This window comes from Arachis hypogaea, chromosome 4 (assembly GCF_003086295.3).
Source record: "Arachis hypogaea cultivar Tifrunner chromosome 4, arahy.Tifrunner.gnm2.J5K5, whole genome shotgun sequence".
In the NCBI taxonomy this organism is placed as follows: Eukaryota; Viridiplantae; Streptophyta; class Magnoliopsida; order Fabales; family Fabaceae; genus Arachis; species Arachis hypogaea.
In genome coordinates this window covers 77,517,343-77,540,907 of record NC_092039.1, presented here as the reverse complement: position 1 = coordinate 77,540,907, position 23,565 = coordinate 77,517,343, and the positions used below count along the sequence as shown (strand labels likewise).

The window sequence follows — 23,565 nt, the reverse complement described above, 5'->3', positions numbered from 1 at the left end:
GAATTTTAATTTTCTATTTTTTTTCAAGAATAATTATATATTTAATATTTAAATGATAATTTAAAATGGTATTAGAAGAAATAAAAAATTATTAGAAGAAATAAAAATTTAATGGTGATGGCATGCATTGTTTGGGATAATAGGTGTATTGTAATGGTGGTAAAACTTGTGGTTGAATGAAAGGTAATTCAGTCTTTTTGAAATATATGTGTCTTGTTTCTTATTTTTGCCAAACACAATACATAGACACAAATATTTTATGTTCATGTTTTTAATGTCTGTGTCTCTGTATTTATATCTCATCAATACATCAACCAAACGGAGTATGGAATGATTTCTATTGTTAAAGGATCGTATCGCATTTACGATTTCTTCGAGTAAAAAGAAAAAATGTGATGGCTACGGTACGATCCCGATATATTTAAAATACAGATAAATAATAATAAATTATGTGGCATTTTTTTTTACATCAGGTATTTAATTTTTTTTAAATATATATTATATCACTAATTTTATTAATATATCTCTTTAATTAAATAAAAATAAAAATATATTTTTATTTAATTTTATAAAAAATTTTAAATTTTTTTTATTTGATTAAATAAAAATACTTTTTAAATTAATCAAATTTTAGAATTCAATTAATTTTAATTTTATAATTTTAAATAATTAAAACAACAAAACAAAAATATATTAAAAAAACAAAAATTCAAAATTCAACGCTTTTCCGTCGTTATCTCGGAATTCGACTCTAGAGTTTATACTATGGGATCTGATTCGTAGAGAAGGATTCAGCACTTTCCTCTCAGCAGCACTGCGTATTGTCGTGGAAGATTCGTGAGCGGCATGCTTAATTGGTTGGATAACAATCGGTTCATTGTTTCTCTCGATTTGGCATTGGAGTCGTATCAACAAATTTCGCTTCCTGATTTCGGAAGTAACAATAGTGATGAGTTTGAATTGACATTAGAAGTCTTCAAGAACAGTTTATGTGTTCTCTCATGCTATAACCATTTCACTTATGTTTGGATCATGAAGGATTATGGAATTGCAGTCTTAGACTAAGCTGTTGTGTGTACCTGATTTGATATATTATCCTGAATTTCTTGGATTCGATTTCAATGTTCTGCCGTTACGAGGGCGATTTGTATTTTCGACGAAGATGATAAGATACTATTGGAACTGTGGTTGGACATGGAGCAGAAGTTTGTTGTCTACATCGAAAAATTCGGCAGCCGCGTAGCCTCGGAGGTATATGTTGAGAGTTTGATATCGCCTTGTTTATTATGATGCATTCTGGTGTTACTTGCTGCCAAGGTTTTTCGAAGAATTTGGACATTTTTGCTTGTAGGTTTGTGAGAATTACTGAAAGCAACGTGACTGGTATGCTTGTTTGATTTAGCCTTGAAGAAATTATATTACTTTGTCATGGTTATTAACTTATGCTCTATTATTATATGGAGTATCCCATAGAGTCCAAAATCTGTTAACCAATTCTGTTAGTGTGAGTATATAGATAGATAGGCTCTCTCATGACTTAGCTTTTGTATTCATCTTCAATTGATCTATGAAATCATAGATGATATTCAGTTATTATAATATGTTTAATTTCTAATGTATTTTTGATAATGTAACAATATGTTTTACAACTTTAAACCTTAGTCTAAAATAAAATGAAAAGACATTAAAGAGGGAAAAATGATCACAAAAGGAGAGTTACACTTAGTATGTGTAACAAGAGGGATATAGTTTGACCAAAAGCTATCCATAGCTATGGATTCAATAGCTTACATATTAAGAGAGCAATTTCTGGCCCTATCTCCAACCATGTAACTGAAACACCCAAAATATGATTAGCTGAAAACTATAAGACTCAATACACAATTTACTTTATGAATCTTTGCCCAAAAGGTTATCCAAAACAATGTTATCCTAAACTATTATACATGGTGCGTTTGTCTCGACATTTTTGACATGTCATATTTGTATGAGGTTAACCAAATAACAAAATAGATGCATGCTCTACCATTGCAAAATAAGAAAGTATATGCATATGATATCAAATGTTATTTATCTAATTTTAATTTTTTGTGCATTTTATTATCTTCCTTTGTTTTGACTATGCCGCAAACTAACTGAACTGAGCATGGATATCATTGCAGTAACCATATACCAGTTCTTGCAAAATCCCACCGGGTATACGCTATAGATCTTATTGGATATGGATATTCAGACAAACCGAATCCTTGCCAAATTGGAGATCATTCATTTTACACTTTTGACACATGGGCTGCCCAGTTAAATGATTTTTTCCTTGATGTCGTTGAAGATCAAGCATTCTTTGTATGCAATTCTATTGGAGGTGAATTTTTCAGAAGCGCCTTGATAATTATTTATAGCTGGGATTATTTTCATTTAGTTATTTCTAATTACTGTTATAAGCTGAGCTGTTAATTATTTCGATATGCTAGATTTACACTATTACTAACTGTTTTTTGTTTATTTGTATTTTTTTTTCTGCAGGAGTTGTTGGTCTTCAGGCAGCTGTAGTTGCACCACAGATGTGCAGGAGCATTATTGTTCTCAATATATCGCTGCGTAAGCTTCATATAAAAAAGCAGCCATGGTATGCAAAACCTTTCATCAGATCATTCCAGAGATTGCTCAGGTACAATTGAAACAGAAGTATCTTTATGTTGATGTTGCAGATTTCAAGCCTTAATCAGATTATTACTATCATAATGTTATATTTTATAGGGATACAGCTGTAGGAAAATTCTTCTTTAAAGCTGTCGCGACAAAAGAATCTGTAAGGAACATTCTTTGTCAGGTACTCCTCTAGTTTAGTACTCAACTTTGTATATTCAAAAACTTGTGCTTCAAGGAATGCTGGGTTGACAAACTGTGACAAACGCCAACAGCCAAGAAGTTCAGGGGCAGCATAGAGAAATTACTTCTTTTAAATACATATAGGAGGAGAGGAATAAAAAATAACTAATGAGTAAGGAAGGCAACGTGAATTTAGGGAGTTAGTTACAAGAGAGAGAGATATATAAATAGGAAGTGAGAAGCATTTATTTCAGGTAGGAAGAGACTAAAGTGAGAATTGTGGAGAGAATTGGCCTCTCGAATGCCAAACGTCATTTCTATTACAGTCATACACACATATTCAATATACTCATTCACTGGTTTGGGACTATCACACACTTCTTCTATTCTTGTTATTCTTAATTTTTCATACTACTGCTCTCTATACTATCTCTATCCTAATCCTATTCTACCTTCTATGATATCTGAGAACCTTACAAAAACTGAATAAACTGCCCGAGAATGAGACGTTAATGGACTTTCAGATAAACAAGCCCTATGGTTTAGGATTAGATGTATGGCCCCTTATTTGGTGTAAAGCTTGTGATTTTGTTTGAAGATTTCCCCTTGCAGACAAGATAAGAGATTGGAAATCTCTTCATTGATATTCTTTTTCTTCCGATTTTTTTTTGTCTCTTGTTAGCAGGATCTTTATTGTCCATTTTTCTTCTATGTTTCTTTGCTCCCTCTTAATGGTATACTATTTTATCAAAAATCAAGAAAAGATTATTAGAATAAATCTGTATGTATCTGTTGTAAGCAATCAAATCCAAGGCATAGCCACTTTGTTCATTGACACATGATGATGCTTTCCCCCGAAACTAATGATTGTTTTATGAATTGCTCTCTGCAGTGCTATCATGACACCTCCATGGTGACTGACGAGCTAGTGGAGATCATACTCAATCCAGTATTGGAACCTGGAACCGCAGAGGTCTTTCTCTAGTTTATTTGTTACTCAGGTGGCCCTCTTCCTGAAGAGCTACTACCCCAAGTAACGGTAAGCTTCCTTATTCCCATACATGAGGAAGTCGGAACAAAGCCAAATGAATGTAAGGTTGACAAGATAAACTGAGTCTAGAAAACTTTCTTCTCAGTTGCCGGTATTGATAGCATGGGGTAACCAATTGAGCTTGGAAGAAACTACGGAAAATTTGATTCTGTAGAAGACTTTGTTGTCCTCCCAAATGTTGGACACTGCCCCCAGGTTCTCTCTCTCTCTCTCTCTTGTGTGTCATGCCCTTGCTTTCTCTATAGACATAGTCACGCAGGAGTATCGAGAAGCTTATAACTGATGAGGAGTATTGTCTTTCCTCACCATGTTTTCTAAATCCGGTGTCAGCTTTAAGTTGACTTGGGAATATAAATCGGAAATTCTTCTAAGCTAATTCCATGGTGCTGTGCTAGTGATTGAATAATAGGAGACTTTGCATGACGAAGAAAAAAAATGTGGACATATTCATACTCCCTCTTAAATTTACGTTATTAACTTGTGATGCTAACTGAAAGAGCCAAAGGTTTCTCTGCTATCATCTACGGTCTGCCTTCTAGATGTGTAGTTATTTGCTACATTTGTAAAGAAAATATCTACAAGTGCGGTTGCTGTTTTTCTAATTGATGCAATTACAAAATGTGATTGGCATGAGTTCTCAAATCCAATGATCTTATCACTCTTTTTGAAAATTCTTGTCTTTTTTTCTTATGCCTCTGGAATAACCAAACGGTGAAATAAATAACCTTTTGGTTCGGAAGAAGGTTAAATCAAATGTTGAATCCTGAAGATGTTTGAGGGCATATTCAGATATCCATTACTTTTGTTTCTTTGCCATAACTAATTAATCTTTACAAGTACTTGGACAATTCATATTATGCTTTGCTAATAAATTTCATACCATGGAACTTTATATCTTTTTTATCTTCAATGTTTTTTTTTCAATTTTTAGAAATCATTTACCTATCTTCTCTAATTTTTGATAATCAATTAACATTAATTTTTTTTCTTACTTGATTATATTCTATAGTATAAACATTTATTTTGCATTTGAAATTTTGGATGGGATTTAAATTTTGAAAGCCTCCACCAGAAAGCTGAAAGTGACTAATTAAGATCTTTCAGTTCACACGGAGGCTGAAAGGGAGAGGGTTTATCCCTTAGAATCTTTCGAAGGAAGAGAACGAATATGCGTATTCTTGTTCTTTTCTCATCTAGTTTCGAACAGTCCTTTGTTTCATCCATTATTTTGCCTCTGGTCTACATATTTGTCTACAAGATATGTAGCATACATCAGTAAACTGGACTATCCACCATTTTCCCTATCAACAATCCTTAATTTAGTAGTCACCAATAACTCATCGTCAAGGACCCCTTAGCTTTACCAGTGAACAATTGAGCACTTGTTGGTGCTAGCAAGAATTTAAGTATATTGGAAGATATCTGATAATGTTGTTATAACTTCTAGGTATGTTGATTCAGTGTAAAAATGGGGTAGAAATTTCATGGATGAATTCAATGTATAATACAGGCTCCTTTACAAATCACTTGTCCTGGAATTTCAAAGGTCTGATTTATGATCTTGACTTCCATAGCATTGGCTTAATATATTTGCTTGGGATCAACCATATTACCCTAATTCCTTAATTCTAAATTTGAAATTCCTAGACAAGTGCAATGATAAGATTAAGGTTATGATTATGAAAGATTCTCACTTTATGATGAAGTAATCTGAATAGTCTTGTCTCTTTATTAAATTTTTTTCTTCACTTTATGAAGGATGAAGCCCCTCATCTTGTGAATCCACTTGTTGAGTCATTTGTGGCGTGCCATGCTAAATCTTACGTCCAGCAGCCCAACAGTTAGTTAAACCAGGTTGTTGATGCCGTTTGTTTTCATGGGAATCATTTTCATCCATATGATTCCATTAAGATCATATTTGATTTATTGTTAAATATAAGTATGACGTTCTAGTATATATGGTATATTGGTATTCAGTATTTGACTTTACAAGTTGTTCACAAATGTGAGAAAAATTATACCACGTAAATGCAATCCATGGTGGTAATTGTCATCATGTTTGCATATAAATTATATCTCAATTGACAAAATCCATTCATCTTTGTATCGTAATCATAAACTTATTAAGATTCACTATCTGCTGCTGAACGCATAGTTATTAAGATTTACCAGCAGTGATTCATTTTTGTATTGTAATCATAAACTTATTAAGATTTACTATCTGCTGCTGAACGCATAGTTATTAAGATTTACCAGCAGTGATTAATAAGATTCATTAAGAAGTGATGACATAAGAAAAGAAAATTTGGGGAGGGGGCCGGGGAGATACGGTATGAGGTTTGGATTTGGATTCTCTAAATTTTGAATTTTATTTTAGACGGTAAAATATGAATTTTCACCATTTATTTCATAAGTAGGACCAAAGAGAAAATAAGAGAGAAACTATTCAAGAGTCTCGATCACATTTTACCCTCTAAAGTGAAAATTCAAAATTTAGAGGATTCAAATTCCTGAGGTTTCGCCTATTCAAACCCATATTTCATGAGTCGACCAAGTAAAATATAAACAGTCAACTCACCAAAAAAAAGAAGTTATAAGTATTATAGATAACGAAATACATAGACAATTTCATTTCGTTTCACACTATACATTGATGGAAGGATATACAATTTTGGCCTATGACACAATCTCATAGACCATTTTGAAACTTTAGTTACCAAAACACATACAGAACCACAAGATAAATCACCTATACTTGGTCTTCTATAATGAGAGCTGAATGAATAATGCAAGTACCTAAGCCATTTTTCCATTATGCATTTGTAGTTTCCTTTCTTCTTGGGGTACCTTTTTTGCTTTTGGGTATTACAAGAGTAATGTTACTCAGGGAACCATGTGTATGAACCACGCTAAATCGGGAATGGATCCTCTCCAGTGAATAAAAAACTGGATAGTGTGCAGTGTTTAATCTAACCATTCACCACACTCTCTCTCTTATTTATTTCTGGTCCCACTATTAAAATTAAAGGTGAGAGATTGCACTGTATTTTGTCAAGTGTTGAAAAAACTGGAGAGGATCCATTTCCCACTAAATCTAAGCCTTTAGTAACAACTCATTATACACTGCCTTTCTTTCTTGTTTATGGTCCGGAGACATTTACTTTCCAAACATGCCAACAAAATACCAGTTAAGGCTTGCTCAAAATGGCTACTGTCGGGTGACAAAATTTAGCTTACAAATATAAGAATCATGTTTACCAAAAATAAATAAAAATGAAGAAGATAAAGGGCATCATGACATGGCGGGTCATGTTACATGTATAACACTAAAATCTACAAAATTGTCATTCCTGGATTTTGGGATTATGCACATGTTTGATATTTAATGACATACTAATAAGCAATCCTTTGAAACTTCATCTTTCCTTCATCTAAGACAGCCATTTGTTTCCTTTTCTTAGATAACTTAGTGGCATTTTGAAATCCATTTTGTTCATCACTGAATTGAGCAGCTGTTCGAGCACGTAGTTCTTCTTTTGCTCGCTCTATTACCTGAAAGTAAAATGGCAATTGGCTCCCAAATATTTGACGTTTAACAGCCGACTTTCTAGTCTCTGTTCCCTTTTTTTTTTCGCAAATCCATAATTTAGTTTCACTTACTAGATGCCTTCCATAAAGATGGGTGCTTGAGAGTGCCTTAAGTGCATTCTGTGCTTCTTGCTGAGTAACAAACTCCACAAAAGCAAATCCTCTATGTTAACAATTTCTAGATTTAGATTGCTCACTCTTCCTGTGGAACCCGTAACTTCCATCCTGTTGCAAGAGGAATTCTTATTTATTAAACAAACACACAAGCCCCATATCCAGCACACAACTAAGACAGAAAAAACAGAATACTAGATTGTATAAAAGAACTAAATTTCAATCACCAAAAGAGTATAAATTCATACATAGGCAACAGATACCTCGGAAAGTCACCACACATATCATTCCCTATCCCTCAACATCCACTAGATTCCTCCCCAAAAAATACAAAACATATTAAGATACATACATGTGAATCTAAATATACATATGAGCTGAGTAACTTTATCTTTTTTCCCTGATCAGGCAACATATTCAAAATTGAGCATAAATGAACTTTTAAGTATTTAAACAAAAGCTGCATCAATCAGCCCCTTCTCTCGAGTATAATCCAAATCACTCGAACTCCCACATAAGGATGAAGGAAAATGACTTACATGGATCCCAATACAGGTATAACAATGGGTCAATATTATTGATGCAAAAGAGACAAGATTTACACAATGTTTTTTTAGATAAAAATAATGTTTCTATGTGACTAAATTGTTTTTCTTTACAAAAATAAAGTTGTATATACCTGAAACAGATCCTTAATTGGCTTCCAAACTGTCACACCGGCTACTGGAGTAAACCGAAGCATCGATTCCAGATGAAATATGTTTAACCATGACATTACCACTTTGATCTTGAACAGGCGCCGCAGAAACCCCAGAAATTTCCTTGCTAGGCTGACCACCTTGATCATGTTTAATAGAAGAATCATTCTGAGCAGCCGGCTCATAATTTATAGTAGGCAGTGATGAATGCTTCCCAACATCTTCTGTGGCCTTCAGTAATAGTCCTTCATCCTGTGTTTGATGTGATTCAGAAGAAGTACCAACAGATTTATTGTATTCCTCATGTTCTCTGACATCTTCCTGGGTTTCTGATTTAGGATCTATATCTTTGCACTCTATGACCAGTTCCTTGTTCATAATACCCAAGCTATCAATAACATGCACATCTGGAGAGGCATAGTTTTTCCCAGTCAATTGGCTTGGGTTAAAAGTAAAACTATTTTCATCAGTAACTTCATTGTTTTGGTCAGACAAATCTAGGCCTGAAAGATCTCGGGATAGCACCCTTTCAAGATCTTCATACTCACCTTGTGATGTCGATACTTCAGTTCTATCAACACTTGTAGAAAGGATATTAGAATTAGTATTTTCTTCTTCCTTTTCAAGTAAAGTCTGAGCATCACTAGAATTAGAAAACTGAACATGAGCATACTCTAACTGTACATCACGTATTGAAGCATTTCTTATTACAACAGAATTTGAACCAAGTGGGGAATCATCTTGGCTAAGCACAGAAGGGAACTCGGCACTGTCTTTTTCCTTCAGATTAACAGCTCCACCAGCCACTTGAGGATCCAAGTTAACTGCATCTCTAACTGATATTCCAGTCATCTTCATTTTCACCACCACCAGTATCCGAAGGGACTACAATAAATGTAGTTTTCTTTTGCTAAAAAAAATAGTACTTCAATTGCTAATGTGTATGGTTTTATTGGTAACCTAAAATATTTATATTTTTCAGGTAAATGATGGTACATGGATGCGACTTCCGTTGGATTTGATTCTAAGGCCCCACAACTTGATGCTGCTTAATGTCATTGAATCTGCTACCAGAAATTACAATAAGTATAAACAAAAGGAGTCAAACAAAAATTAAATAATCATAATTGTCATGAAGTCATGTTTAGATTATATTAACTAATAAGACTTGTTAGTTTCATCTCTTTTACATAAAAAATTATTATGCACTATGTTTTTTATGGGCTCTTGTTGAAAATTAATGTTTCTGTCTTTCGTTTGATTTTAGTTGAATTTAGGTGAAGCTTAATTTTCACTCTAGCATTTTGATTCCTTGAACCACTTCTGTGTTGTAAGCTTAATTGAAAATTTGATACTAAAATATATTAAGCATTTTAAAATAAAAACATGAGAAAATGGTTATAATCTATCTTTTGAAAATCGGTTCGAACCGGTCGGTTGAACCGGTTGAACTATGAATCGCTACCAAAAACAACTTGGATAAATGTTAAAACCCCCAATTTCAAAAACCGTAATTGAACCGTCGAACCGGCCAAGAACTGGTCGGTCCAACCGAACCATCACCTGGCCAAATTTTTGGAATAAGGGAAAATGCAAAGTTTTGAAAACGGTTCGAACTGACTGGTCTTTACTGGTCAAATCATGAACCGAGTGAAAAAGCGGTTCGGACCAAGATTCTGAAAACCCATTTGAACGGGTCGATCGAACCATGAACCGATATAAAAAACAAATCTGTCATATATCAAAACCGAAAGATTCAAAAACCGTCGTTGGACCGTCGAACCGGTCGAGAACCGGTTGGTCGAACCGAACCGGGATCCGATCGATTTTCTAAAATTTGCTCAAAATGGTGCCGTTGGTTAGAGGAACCCTAACCAGTAACCAAAACACGCAGCACCTTCTTGGCCTCTCCTCTCTCACAGCCTCACTTAGCCACTCTCCTCCTTTCTCTCATCGAGCTCCTCTTCACTCCCTCACTTCCCTCTCTCTGGCCTCTGAACGAACACACTGAAGAACGCAGAGAAGACAGAAGAGAACTCGAATGCATCTTGGAGGAAGCACCGAAGTAGCCATCTCTCGTCGCCGTTCCTCAACATCCAGCCACCGCCGCTGCTACAGCTTCAGTGCAACGTCGCTCTTGTTTGCCGCGCATCCGCCTCCTTTTTGGCCAAGCTTCTGCATCTGTTTTTTGTTCTTTTTAGCCAACCCTTTTTCGAGCTGCTTAGCCCTCTGTTCAGTCCTCTACGCCGCGTGTTCGAGCCTCCTTTCAGCCTCTGTTCCGCGGCCTTTCAGCCACTGTTCCACTTGTCTGCCTCCATTCAGCCATCTCCGTTGCGATTTAAAGCTCCTCCCTTTCCCTGTGCTGTTTGAATTTCAGAACTGCTCCATCCTAGGGTGATTTTTCCTTCTTCTTGTTCTTTATTGTATTAATTATTCAGTTATTATTTTTTTATTGTTGTTTTCAGGGTTAGTATGTTTTCTAGTTCTTATTTTGTTGTTAGTTTGCTGCAGTTTAAAATGTTAATTGTTCTTGTTATTTTGATTATCAGTTTTAATTGTAATGCAGTATAGAATATAAAAAACAAGCATTTTGGGACAATTTTAGTGTATTATTGTATGGATAGTTTACCGTACAAATATTTAAATAGATATGGAACAAGATCATATCCAAATACAGACTTGCCCAGAATGAATGGTCCAGGGCATTTATAATGATAGAATGAAGTGGGCTACCACATATTTGAGGGAGCACTTCTTTGGCCGCATAAGAACTACATCACAGTGTGAGGGAGTTCATTCATTATTGAAGAACTATGTTGACAGTAAAACCAGTCTCCTTGAATTCATGCATAAATTTAGTGAAGTACTAAGGCATTACCGAAACAACCATCTTACTGCTGACTTTGAAACCTTTTATAAGTTTCCTGTTTTGACTACATGCTTGAAAAGTTTTGAGAAACAAGCTGCTGAACTTTATAGTAGAAATATTTTTAAACTTGTGAAAGATGAGATAGAAGTAGTAAGTGCCTTAAATGTGACTGAATGCCCAAACAGTGGAGACATTGTTAAGTACAACACGAGTGCGTATTTTAATCAGCAATGGGAATTTAAAGTATCTTACAATAAAGACAAGGACCTGTTTGCGTGTGAGTGCAGGCTATTTGGGACTCGTGGATTACTATGCTCCTACATCTTTGGGGTCTTGAAGCATTGCAATGCAAAATGCGTCCCTACATCTCTTATCTTGAAAAGATGGACAAGAGATGCAAAAAGTGATTTTATATGCTCAATTGGCGAGCAAGACACCGCTGATGATATAGTGCCCACACTTAGATGCGGTGCAATGGCATCTATTTGTTGGAAGCTTTGTAATATTTATTCCAAAAATTCAGCCGACTATAGGGAAATCTCAGGTAAGTTACTTAAGCTAATTTCGAAGGTGCAAAATAAAGGTGATGCACAAGCGAGGTTTTCCCCTATGTCAGCACTAATAGGTGATCCAGCTGTTGTGAAGTCAAAAGGGGCTCCAAGAAAGGTTCCAAAAGGCCAAAAGAGGTGAAGATGTTCGCATTGTAAGTCAAGCAGGAATTTTGTTAGGACATGTTCATTACTTGCCAAGGAGGACTCCCCCGCCAAATACTCTAATGCTGAAGATGAACCAATGGTATTAATATAATGCCTTGCTTAATTAGTTACTTTATGCTTACCTATTATTTTAGTGTCTTTCGCAGAATTATTAAATAATGCTATATTTTGAGCAATTTTTTAAATTTTTTTAGTAGGTTGAAGAATGTGATGCCAATAAACAGACTCCCTCTCAGAACACGAAATCAGTAGAAAATACACCCGTGCACAATAACAATAATTTTAAAGTAAGCACTTGTCCATGGTATACCATATATCAAATTTATTGTCATTTCAATTCAAATTTGCAACATATTATTCTCGTAATGCTTATATTATTTCTTATTATTCTATTACAAAAAATTCAAGAGTTGTTGAAGCAAGAAGTCTGTATCTAAATTGACAGAGACACCGAAGATTAGAGCAAATGGCAAAAAAAAGCCGATAGAAGGTAACATTACGCATATCTAATAATTTATATTAGATAATTCAAGAAGGAAAATTAAAGTCTTAATTTGAATTTAAATTATATTAATCCAATACCATAAGTGCAACTAAGAGTTTAAGGGTGAGTGAGGCCAACACTTTCAGAAAATTCTTACTCGACTCTTGCTTGTCTGACTAGTTTCTTTATTTTTTTTTTAAATTTTGTATCGTAATTATTTAAAAATTATGATTTATGTTTAGACCGAAGAAATCACTCTAACTCAAGAGACATTAAAAGATAAGACCAACACATCAGGAATAGAAGTGACCGAAGTTCTAGATGCAGCCACAACCAAGATACCAGGATTGCCACAATATCCTATGCATCATTATCCAGGAGTCCTTCCTTATCAACCTTTTGGTGGGGTCCTCCCTATTCCTTTTCATCCTGTTCCAAATGGCATGGCGTACTTCAACCAATATCCTGCTACTGCCAGAATTACATCATATCCTCAGTTTTCTCATGTCTTGTCGTATTCTAGTGGACCCAGCGATAGCAATACATGGCCTGGACTTTTGAATGATGTCATCAACAACAAAAAGTCATAGAGTTATAATCTATATATTATATTTTTAATTTATGCATGTTAAAATTGCTGATTATATCTCCCTTTCAAGTGCTTGTGCTATCAATTTATAAAAATTAGGGCAGGTTCCACAGGATTAGATTTACAACATAGGATATTTTTTATTATTTTCTTGTGGGCATATAAACCGTCTAGTGACATACGACATTATATTTTGTTTACGTTTGTGTTGGTATTTGTTTTCCGGATTATTTAATGTCTCCATTTGACTAGAGATATAAGTATTATTATTTTTAAGGGTGGGTTTTCTTGACCATCATTATTACTTCTATGTTTTATGATTTTTCCGCTAGTGGTGCTTATTATTATGCCATTTTGACATTATGATTGATTTTATCATAATTAGATAGATTCAAAATCAATAGATATTAGCTAATATTAGTATCTTTGATATATGAATTGAGCTCTGTTGGGATTTTAAGTGAAGATTTTTCCTTTTACTTTTGTTCTATCTTATTTATTTATTAGCTCTGAGGGATATTTCTTTGCACTTTGATCATTCCCTCTTGATGTGGGAGTTCTAGTGCAAGTGGAGTTTTCCCTTTTTTCTGAGATTTTAAAGTGGAAGTGGGAGTTCGAGTGATTTGGATTATACTCGAGAGAAGGGACTGGTTGATGCAGCTTTTGTTTAAATAATTAAAAGTTCATTTATGCTCAGTTTTGAATATGCTACCTGATCAGGAAAAAAAGGTAAAGTTACTCAACTCATATGTGTGTCTTTCACTAATCTATTATGTTTCACTCAGTAAATCACTATTGATGTCTTTGTTATTTATGGTTATCTTTCAGCAGTTTGTTGAACTACAATTCCCAAATTCACATATTTTTTGTTTATTAGGAAGTCGATGACAAGCAAAATGAAGCCATCACAGCTGCATCTAATGAGTTGGCCAAAAGAAAAAATGAGTTCGAAGAAAATTTAAAACTTTCACATGATTTAAAAGTAAGTATAGTTTCATAATGATCTTAGGCTTTCTATTTCTTGTATTTGTAATTTTCTTGTTCTGCTACTTACTGGAAACTATTTAACTGGGTTGATGGATTCTCACTCTTATACATAGCTGCTTCCTCTCCAGAAGTTGTTAATACAAAATACTGACTTCATGTGTTGTTGGGCTTATTGAATGCCTGAAATAATGATTGCTTAACTTAAACTTAGAAGTTCACATTTTGCTTGGGTTGGGAATGGTTCTTATATGTGGTATACCTCACATAAGTAGAAGTTGTTTAGGCTTGAAGGATGGATGAAGCATTGGCCCGTTAACCTTGTATTGAAACATAATATGTCTAGAATCAAAGTGGCATTTCATGCATTTTCTTAGAGTATAGTCTTGATCTAAAAGTAATACTAGAGTGCCCACTAAACTCTAGTTGCTGCCTTGCTTCGATGAATTCATAACTCTTAATTCCATTGATAAATTCTTGGTTTTTGATTGATTATGTCACTCATGGAAGGTCTAGGTGCAGCATGGAATGTTGCTAATGTGACAAAAGGATCAACTGGGGTGATATTTGGTCTTGGAACTGTTGGCCTTTCTGTAAGTGCAACAAACAACTCTGTCTGTCTAAACTTTTCAGTTCTCAATTGGTTACTAATGATCATTTCCAAACTACAAGATAATTTATGAATTCTCCTTTAATTAGGTTACACAAGGTGCAAAACTAAGGAGAGCATCTTGAATAATTGGCGTGGATAAGAATCCACATAAGTGTGAAAAAGGTGCCAAAATCATCCCTGAAATCGATCTGAATATTGTTTTTTCACCTAGCACAATCCTTGGTTCATTATTTGTTATTGTGTTTGTTGTTGCCGCAGCAAAAGCTTTTGGATTTACAGAAGTTGTTGACCCGAGTTCCTACCAAGAACCTATTGCTTAAGTTACTATTCCTTTTTCAGTTATACCATCTGACAAGGGCTACTTATTACAAGTATCCAAAGCAAAAGTTTTCATTCCAGTGGCTAAATGGTGATTTATTTTCAAAATTATAGACAGGGGTATTGCCTTCGTTTGTACCTTTTGCGCAAGCATTTGCAGTTGTACTCACAGCTGTTCTTACTGGTTCTCTCTATTATGTGGCTGCCTCGCCGAAAGGTCCTCTTCTTATTGCCCTTCAACATGTTTTCCCTTTGCATTGACTTATTTTGTTTTTAAGCTTTCTTAACGATCTCTTGCTTATTTGTTTACTTCTTTTAGATCCCACTTATACTGTGGCACCTGTTTTGCAATCTCGCTCGGGCCGTCAAGATTTGAAAAAGCTGTTTGAAGGTTCAATTACTTATCCCTGCAGCAAAGCATTAGAATCAGTTCATAGATTCATAGATTGAAAAAATTTCATTTGGTTCAGAAAGTGGTGGAATACAGTCATAAACTTATAAAATTTCGCTATGATATAATATCTACTAGTCATTGATTAAGCAGTTTCTACTTATTATATCTATTTCATGAGTCTGATTGCACTGTCTGCTTTCGGTTTGTAACATGGTATGAAAAGCGCCAAATAAAAAAGATATATTCCCCTCTTCTTGAAGGACTTCTTGCCCTTTACTTGGGTTTTGAATGGATTCAAGTAATCTTCTTAGCTTTACATTTTATATAATCTTTTGAAAATATTTTTCTATTTTGTGTAAGATTTTCAAGGATAAACTAATTGGCAATGGTTATGTGACAGACAAATAACATTCTAGCGCCCATTATCACACATGGCATATACTCAACGGTTATATTAGGACATGGCCTTTGGAAAATTCATGACCACCGTGTAGACTACGGCAAGAATCCAACAGCTCAAATCAAAAGAAAGATATTCCAAGTAGATTTTGAATTACCATCCATGGCTGACACAGGTTGATAAAAATTGTATATGTATTAGAGTTGTTAATCTTGTAAAGGAAAGTTGTATAATTATGTTAGTTGAGATCTCTTACATATAGAATAGCACATTTACTGTTCCATTTAAATTATCCATTGAACGTTTTATTTGAACCACTAGCTATCATGGGGTGAATAATTCACCATGTGACGTAGTGGGGTAGTATATATCCTTTACAGCTTTACCCCAATGTTGACTGGGCTAAATAAGAGACAAAAAAAGACATACAAGTTAGGTGCTGGTTAAATTCAACCTGTAAACGCAAAAGAAAGTAGGTAAATAGATAAGCATCTAAACAATGTTACATAAGATTCTTCATAAAGAAAAGGAATTTATTTTGGGTAGATAAAACTGAAAATTTTAATTAAACATTTTCTCACATGGAGCGTTATATATCACCCAAAAAGGAAAAGAAAATACATATTAGTAATAGTATAAAACCACATATAACTTAGATAATAGTGTACTAAGTCAAATATTTTCGTAAGACTAGTGTAGAAATCAATACCACCAAACTTCTACTTCATACATACAATGAATACAGAGTCACTTAAGGTCTTTGATGAACGGATTTTCTATCGGTAAAGAATTCACAAATAAGTTCGCGTTGTAAGTATAGTATCTAAACCAACGGAGAATCCTTTCGTGCAAAAGTTTTGGTTGTCATAAGTAACAAACCCAGTAAAATTTATAAACTGAAGTATTCAAACCTTGGGTCGTCTTCTCAAGGAATTGCAAGGAGGTGTATTTTATTATTGGTTATGGAAAACAGTGTTTTTGGATTTTTGAAAGGTTTGAACAAGAGAAATAAATTGCAGGAATTAATAAATCATAGCTAAGAAAACTCTTGGCAAGGTATGAAAATTAGAAGTCCTATCCTAGTTATCCTTATCAATTGTGATGAGAATTGACTTTTGCTCCCACTTGGTCAACCTCTAGCTATGAAGGTATGTTAAGTGGATAAATCAATTTGATTCCTTAGGTCCTAGTCAATTCCTAAGAAAAGACTAGAGTTAGGGAAATCCAAATCAATCAGCAAAGAATTCTAATTTTCAATCAACAATGAGTTTGATAACTCAAGTGTCTCCAATTACTCAACACAAGCTAAGAATGTAAAAAGCTAAATTAAAATCATAATTATGAAATACCTCAAATTGCATTAAATAGAGAAATCAAATTAAACATGAGAATTCATAAATCAAAGTAATAGAAGAAATAAAAATAGAAAAGAAACCAAAGTAAAGGAACATTGAACCTGGAATGAAGAAGAATAATCCTAAAACTAATAGAAATCCTAAATCCTAAGAGAGAGGAGAGAGCCTCTCTCTCTAGAAACTACATCTAATCCTAAAATTATGAATTATCAGCCTCCCCTTTTGAATAGATACATTCCCCCACTTTATAGCCTCTAATCTGTGTTTTCTGGGCCAAAACTGGGTCAAAAACAGCCCAGAAATCACTCCCAGTGATTTTTGGTTCGTACAGGTCGCTGCAAAGTCACGCGGAAGCGTCGTCCACGCGTTAGTGTGGATTGGGTTTCTTGCCAGGTCACGCGTCCGCGTGATCCACGCGTTCGTGTTGCCTGGCTTCGAAGCAGCTTTGGCAAATTATATATCGTTGCGAAGCTCTAGATGTTAGCTTTCCAAAGCAACTAAAACCGCGTCATTTGGATTTTTGTAGCTCAAGTTATGGTTGATTTAGTACCAGAAGGTCAGGCTGGACAACTTTAGCAGTTTCTTTAGTTTCTTGTATTCCTTCCACTTTTGCATGCTTCCTTTCCATCCTCTAAGCCATTCCTGCCCTGTAATCCCTGTAATCACTTAACGCACATATACGGCATCGAATGGTATAAAAGGGAATTAATTTTTGGTAATTTAAAGGCTTGGGAAGCAAGTTTCCAATTATAGAACAAAATATGGGAAAGATTTGTAAAACCATGCAAATAGTATGAATAAGTGGGTAAAGAGTTGATAAAAACCACTCCATTTAGCACAAGATAAACCATGAAATAGTGGTTTATCAGTCTTCCTTCAGCTTTAGCAGCAATGACATATTCATAGGCCGCGGAATGTTAGAATAAAGTTCAACTAGTTATAGTACTGAGTTTAGAATTTGTTGATTTGGTGGCACTGGTCCTTTTACTTGTTTGCTTATACCTTGAAGAAGCTTTTCTCGAGCTATTTGCACTAGAGGATTTTACAGAATTTAAAACCTTAATCCCTTTCTTCATAGATTTTCCTGATGATGATCCTTTTCCGGATTTCAAATCCGATCATTTATTCCCTAAACTGGCACGTCCACCAGGATTGTTCTTAACTTTAGAAACTTTAACTAATTTTCTGTCCTTCCCACTCTGCCCATTAACTTGGGTCCTGGCGATATCCCTTCGTACTCCTTCTTTCATGATAGCCTCCAAACTCTCATTCTTCCTCATTGCCTCCTCTATTCTAGTCGCCAAGATCAAGTCCTTCTTTGTAACCAAACTGGTTACTTTCCCTGCAATAAAAAAGAGTATTCATTCTTCAATGATTTTAAAGGGCATGTGCTTAAGTGTTTAGGGCTATTGTTCTAACAAAATAAAATATAAGAATTTGGCTGTACAGAGAAGTACATGATAAGATTTTACCTTTTGCACCCATACGAGCAGTTCTACCAGTCCGATGAAGGTAATCGATCTAAAAATTGAAAGGGAAAGTAAAGGTGAGAAACTAAGTAATATCAAGGAAAGAAGTAAAAAAGAGTGCAAGGTACTCAGACCCAAATTATAGAACCATGGCTATGATACTCACAGAGTTCAAGGGGAAGTCAAACATAACAACATGATCTACATCCAAGTCCAGACCCCTAGTGGCCAAGTCTGTGCAAACTAATGTTGGACGATCATCAATGTCATTCTTAAATTTATTGAGGTTTTCAACCGTGTAAGCAAAAAAAAAATTGATGATGCAATTAAGTAAATGGGAATATGGAAGAGTAGGAAATAAGAGATCTCACTGTTGCCAAGATATGAAGACTATTTTATCAACACAACTATTCGAATTCTCATTAATACAATATATTTAATATTATTCCCTCTCAACAATCTATTTTCCAACCAATCCCTACAATTCCAACAGTTGACAATATGCCTATTTCCTGGTAGCTTAACATAATTTTTGTGTGTGTGGGTGCTTTTTTAGGGGGGTTGTTTGTTTGTACTTCACCTTTGCTCTGCTGGTACTTCCCCATGGTAGTTGATAGTATGAATCATATTTTCAACAAGGTAGTGATTCACCGCACGGTTAGAGTCCAAAGTATTGCAAAAAACCATCACCTTGTTGCCTTTTGCTCGGCTTGGCACAAGTAACTACCATCACATGATCGGAAAACAAAGATTGAAATGTAGTGATATTTACTTGCTAAAAAATGAAAGGGAGAGAGAGGTTGTATTTTTATTGCTAGCACAGCACCAATATGCCAATATCTACTAACTCCTAACTCCTAACTAACACCAGCAACAAACGACGATTATTCCACTACCTAACATGAATAGAAAGTCAATTTGTGCTAATTCAACTACAGTGATTCCCAAAATAAACCATAAATATCAATGTGTTTGGCGTGAAGACTGATGGAAAAATGCAGGATACCTGAAGTAATGCTTCCAGCTTGTTCTCAGAACCTGAAAGTTTAATAAAATTGTGACGAGCAGAAGAAATCCTTTTATGCAATGTTAATGTCGCAGATGTACAATGCCCTGAAACTCCTCATCAATTAGCTTTTGCACAGCCTATAAGACTTAAAAAAAAGTCAGATTGATGACTTACTCTTAACTTCTAGCTATAGAATAATTTCAACCAAGGGTAAACAAATGGAAGGTGAGTGAGCAACATTCTAAAACATAACCACTATACTGTCCCCTTACAAAGATCATTACATGATATTTTGTTTCTGGATTCATATAAATGCACTTTATTTATTGTACATTTGTAGTATATTCTGAAAAGCCAAAAATTACAATTGAACACAAGCATGTGTTGGATTATATAGTTATATTATTGTAATAGGAAATATTATATCTTCACATGATAGAAGGAAGATTGAAGAGATTATAGTGATGCAATTATAAAAGAAAGAAATAAAACACTACCACTTTGTAAGAATTTTATTCCCTTAAATTTACTTAGCAGATTACGGCACAGATCAGCATACCATTGTCATTGTTGCGGTTACCAAGATGGTCAGAAAACCTAGGCCATCAGACTTTGATGCACGATGTTTCAATGGGGCCAGAAATTTGCATATATCAGGACCAAAGCCACGATCAAACATTATATCTGCCTCATTCAAGACCTGCAGAACAAATATATTAATTATTGTACCAATTCATTATTGTAGCAAATTATTGCATATTGGAATTAGTCGATTGTGGATTACTCACCAAGTATTTGATGTCGCCATACACCAGGTTGCCCTCCTCAATATGTTGAAGAATCCTTCCAGGGGTACCAACTACCATATCAATGGGGTTATTAAGTGGATCCTTTTGAGGCCTAATACGGCCACCACCACTTACCATTGTGCACCTGAACCATGCATGATGACTAATTGATTTCGCAACTCAAAAAACCTAATGAAATCCCATTTGATATTAGTTCATGTAACTCAACATAAGAGAGTTTTCAAGTGTTCTACAAAAAGACCAAACCTTAGTAGCTATATATAGTGGAGGATAAATAAGTCAAACCTTCCCCTTAAGTCATCATCAGGAAAGACATATTTTGAAACAAGACCCCGTGTTTCTAGCTTATATATGTTGAGATTAATGTTGTCCACATATTCTTGCAGCTTTGTTACTACATCCTTCACACTGAATAAAGTATTAGACCACAGGATATGCTTGAAAAATCATTGAAATCTCTGATTCTCACATGTTTTCTTCTACCTTTACGAAATTACTTTGCAAATGAAATATACTAGTAAAACAAAGAATAAAAAATTGGATCCAAAGTTCCAAAAAGAGCACAACTTTGGCCATATTATAAGATGTTGCTTACTTGTAAAATAGGGTTAACCTGCAACACACAAAATAAAAACATCACTAATGCCATATCAAAACCATTCCTAAAAGAAAAATCTAGATTGATTGTAATTTCCTAGAGCATAAACATGACATCTCCTGAAATAGTACATTCCCCTGGAATTTGGTTGATTCCACCTCCAAGATCTACAGTAGAAAATATAATCATGAATATTTAAGATCTTATATTAAAAAAGAAGTACTAAAGTAATAATTTGAGCCCACAAACTTATAGCTCCATTAGGTTGGTTTCATGGTTGATGCGGTGGCAAACCATAAATCTGTTCCTGTGGATGTGGTGGAAAGTCTTCATAAATCGTGAATGGATTTCCTTTAGAGCATCCATGGATAGCTCCAGAGGATTTATAGCCTGCAAGAAACCAAATATGAAATAATAGACAAGTTAACAACTCAGTACTTACAATATTATAAAGCTTAAGAGTCGAAGTCACAAAAAACATTAAAATTAAAAAAAAATGTATTGATTGGTTGATAAATCCCGATTTTGTGGTTTATCTTGTGCTTATTTTGGGAGATTTTATCACCTTTTCTCACATTTATTCAATGAAATAGCATAGTTTTGCAATTCTCCCTTGATTTGTGCTTAAATGTGAAAACATGCTTTTTAAGCCCTAAAATTGGTGATTTTAATTAACTTTAATTCCATTTGATGCCTTGATATATTTGTTGAATAATTTCAAGTTCATTGGTCAATACTTGGTCAAGTTTCCACACAACAGGGGTAAGGCCTAAAGACAAAAGTAACTATAGAATTGGTTATAATCTACTTTGACAGTCACAGAACTAAGACAAGCTTTTTTCTTCTCTCTTGTTTTGTCATCAAGAATACAGTTTAGTAGAGAAAGAGTAAAATTGGAATAATTATGTTTACTTACACACACATACCACATCTCTCACAAAATCAAGAATTAGAACTTCATTATTGACTTATTAATAGTATATATCATACTCATCAAATAAAAAAACCAAAATAAAAATAATAGTAGTAGAAAATTCCATAGCCGAGCGAAATGTTGAAGGTAGTACTATATGAATGAAGAGCATACTTTATGAGCTAACCCACTGTGAAAGAGTTTTTCGGTGACATGAAGTTTCCAAGGTATCATTCCACCACACCCTTTTATTTGTAGTACCCATTCTCTGCCAAGGCCTTGCTCATAACCTTAACAATGATTCCCTCACGCAACCAATAGTCCTTCCTGTTGATTTTCTCCTTTTTGTTCTCCTCTTCCCTTATAAATTCTTCCAAGGTTGACTTTCCTCCACTGCCACTCTCTTTTCTCTTCAAACTATTTCCTGGATTCCTTTCCTTGTATTTATCTTCCTCATCCTCATCAAACACATCCTTCTTCGATGAATTATCAGAATCATTAACAATGGAGTAATTCACAGTAAAAACAGTAAGATTAACAGATTAATTAACACTTATTCAACAATTATTCAACCCATAACAAGTTTACAAATTAACGAACAACAATTATTCAATAATTGTTATAAAAAAATACCTAGAAGCTAGAAGCCCTAGAACAGAGCAGAGCAGATCCTGAGCAAGAAGAGGACAAGGGCACGACCGAAGGGATGACAGGTGGAACAGAGATAGCGCCGGTGACGATAAAACAGAGCTGCATGACGGAAAAAAGAGGCGAGCTCGGTGACGATGGAACCGAGTTGTGCGACGGTGCTTTCAAAGCTGAAACAGTAGCTGCACGATGGTGGAACAGAGCTGCACGATAACGACGGTGGCTTCGAAGCTCGTTTCGGCGACGGTGGCGGGAGATAGACGGAGGTGAGGGAGTGAGATCGATGACGGAGAGAGGAAGGAGGAGCTCGAGGGTGATTGGATGGATGGGTTCGCGTTTAGCCGTTGTGTGGAGCTAAGGTTGCTGGGTTGGATAATTGGCTAGGGTATCCCAGCAAAACGATGGCGTCTTGCGTGCGACGCACAGTGAGACAGATGAGAGAGATCGAGTAGCAGAGAGAGAGGATAGGAAGAGGAGAGAAGAAGATGAAGAAGACTGAAATCTTCAGGGGCGTGAACGAGAAGGTTTCTAAACCCAAATGAAGAACAATTTTGGTTTTTTGTTTTTTTAATATGTTTAACACAAATGAAGAATAATTTTAATTTTTTGTTTTTTTAAATATATTTTTATTTTAAATATATTTTTGAAACTATAAAATTAGAATTAATTGAATTCTAAAATATGATTAATTTAAAAGGGTATTTTGTCTAATCAAATAAAGGAAGGATGTTTAAGTATTTTTATAAAGTTAAATAAATAAATGTTTTTTTAATTTTATTTAATTAAAAGGGTGTTTTAGTAAAAGTGGTGATATACTATACATTTAAAAAAGAAAAAATTAAATGCTGACATGGAAAATAAATTTCACATGTCTTATTGTTATTTGTCCATATTTTAAACGTATCGGTATGTATGAATTTATCATCGTACCATAGCAATCACAAAAAAAGTAAAGAGGAAGAAAACGAAGGAAAGAGAAAAGGAAAGGATAAAATATTAAAATAGTAGTTAAAAGATTTTGTTGTCCATAAAAATAATTTTAAAAAATACGAATAATATATAAATTATTAAAGATAACTAAATTTGTGAAAAATAATCATTCATTAATTAATTTGTT

General features: G+C 34.5%; 2 protein-coding genes, 1 long non-coding RNA gene and 1 pseudogene across 4 annotated transcripts; 2 read left to right on the top strand and 2 right to left on the bottom strand.

The window, feature by feature from the left end:
• The first annotated feature begins 1,773 nt into the window (after positions 1-1,773).
• On the top strand, positions 1,774-5,586 carry LOC112796859 (uncharacterized; annotated as a pseudogene).
• Positions 5,587-7,041: 1,455 nt separating this feature from the next.
• Positions 7,042-9,216, bottom strand: LOC112796858 (uncharacterized). Of its 2 annotated transcripts, XR_011881180.1 has the most exons (3): positions 8,262-9,216; positions 7,541-7,693; positions 7,042-7,432 (listed from the first exon to the last, which is right to left on the bottom strand). XR_011881180.1 is itself a non-coding variant. In XM_025839518.3 (2 exons), the coding sequence occupies exon 1, from the start codon at positions 9,136-9,138 to the stop codon at positions 8,275-8,277; it is 864 nt and encodes a 287-aa protein (XP_025695303.3). In that variant the 5' UTR covers positions 9,139-9,151; the 3' UTR covers positions 7,042-7,693; positions 8,262-8,274. The 2 variants fall into 2 exon arrangements, 1 of the variants encoding a protein (XP_025695303.3); XM_025839518.3 differs by having other exon boundaries at positions 7,042-7,693; positions 8,262-9,151.
• On the top strand, positions 7,991-9,493 carry LOC140184441 (uncharacterized). Its single transcript, XR_011881181.1, has 3 exons — positions 7,991-8,137; positions 8,271-9,176; positions 9,263-9,493. It is a non-coding gene; the product is annotated as an uncharacterized lncRNA (long non-coding RNA).
• An 8,384-nt stretch (positions 9,494-17,877) lies between these two features.
• Positions 17,878-18,761, bottom strand: LOC112794947 (DEAD-box ATP-dependent RNA helicase 39-like). The gene is made up of 3 exons (XM_072234683.1): positions 18,638-18,761; positions 18,475-18,523; positions 17,878-18,344 (listed from the first exon to the last, which is right to left on the bottom strand). Exons 1-3 carry the CDS (start codon positions 18,659-18,661, stop codon positions 18,121-18,123), a joined length of 297 nt encoding a protein of 98 aa, XP_072090784.1. The 5' UTR covers positions 18,662-18,761; the 3' UTR covers positions 17,878-18,120.
• Between the last annotated feature and the right edge of the window lie 4,804 nt (positions 18,762-23,565).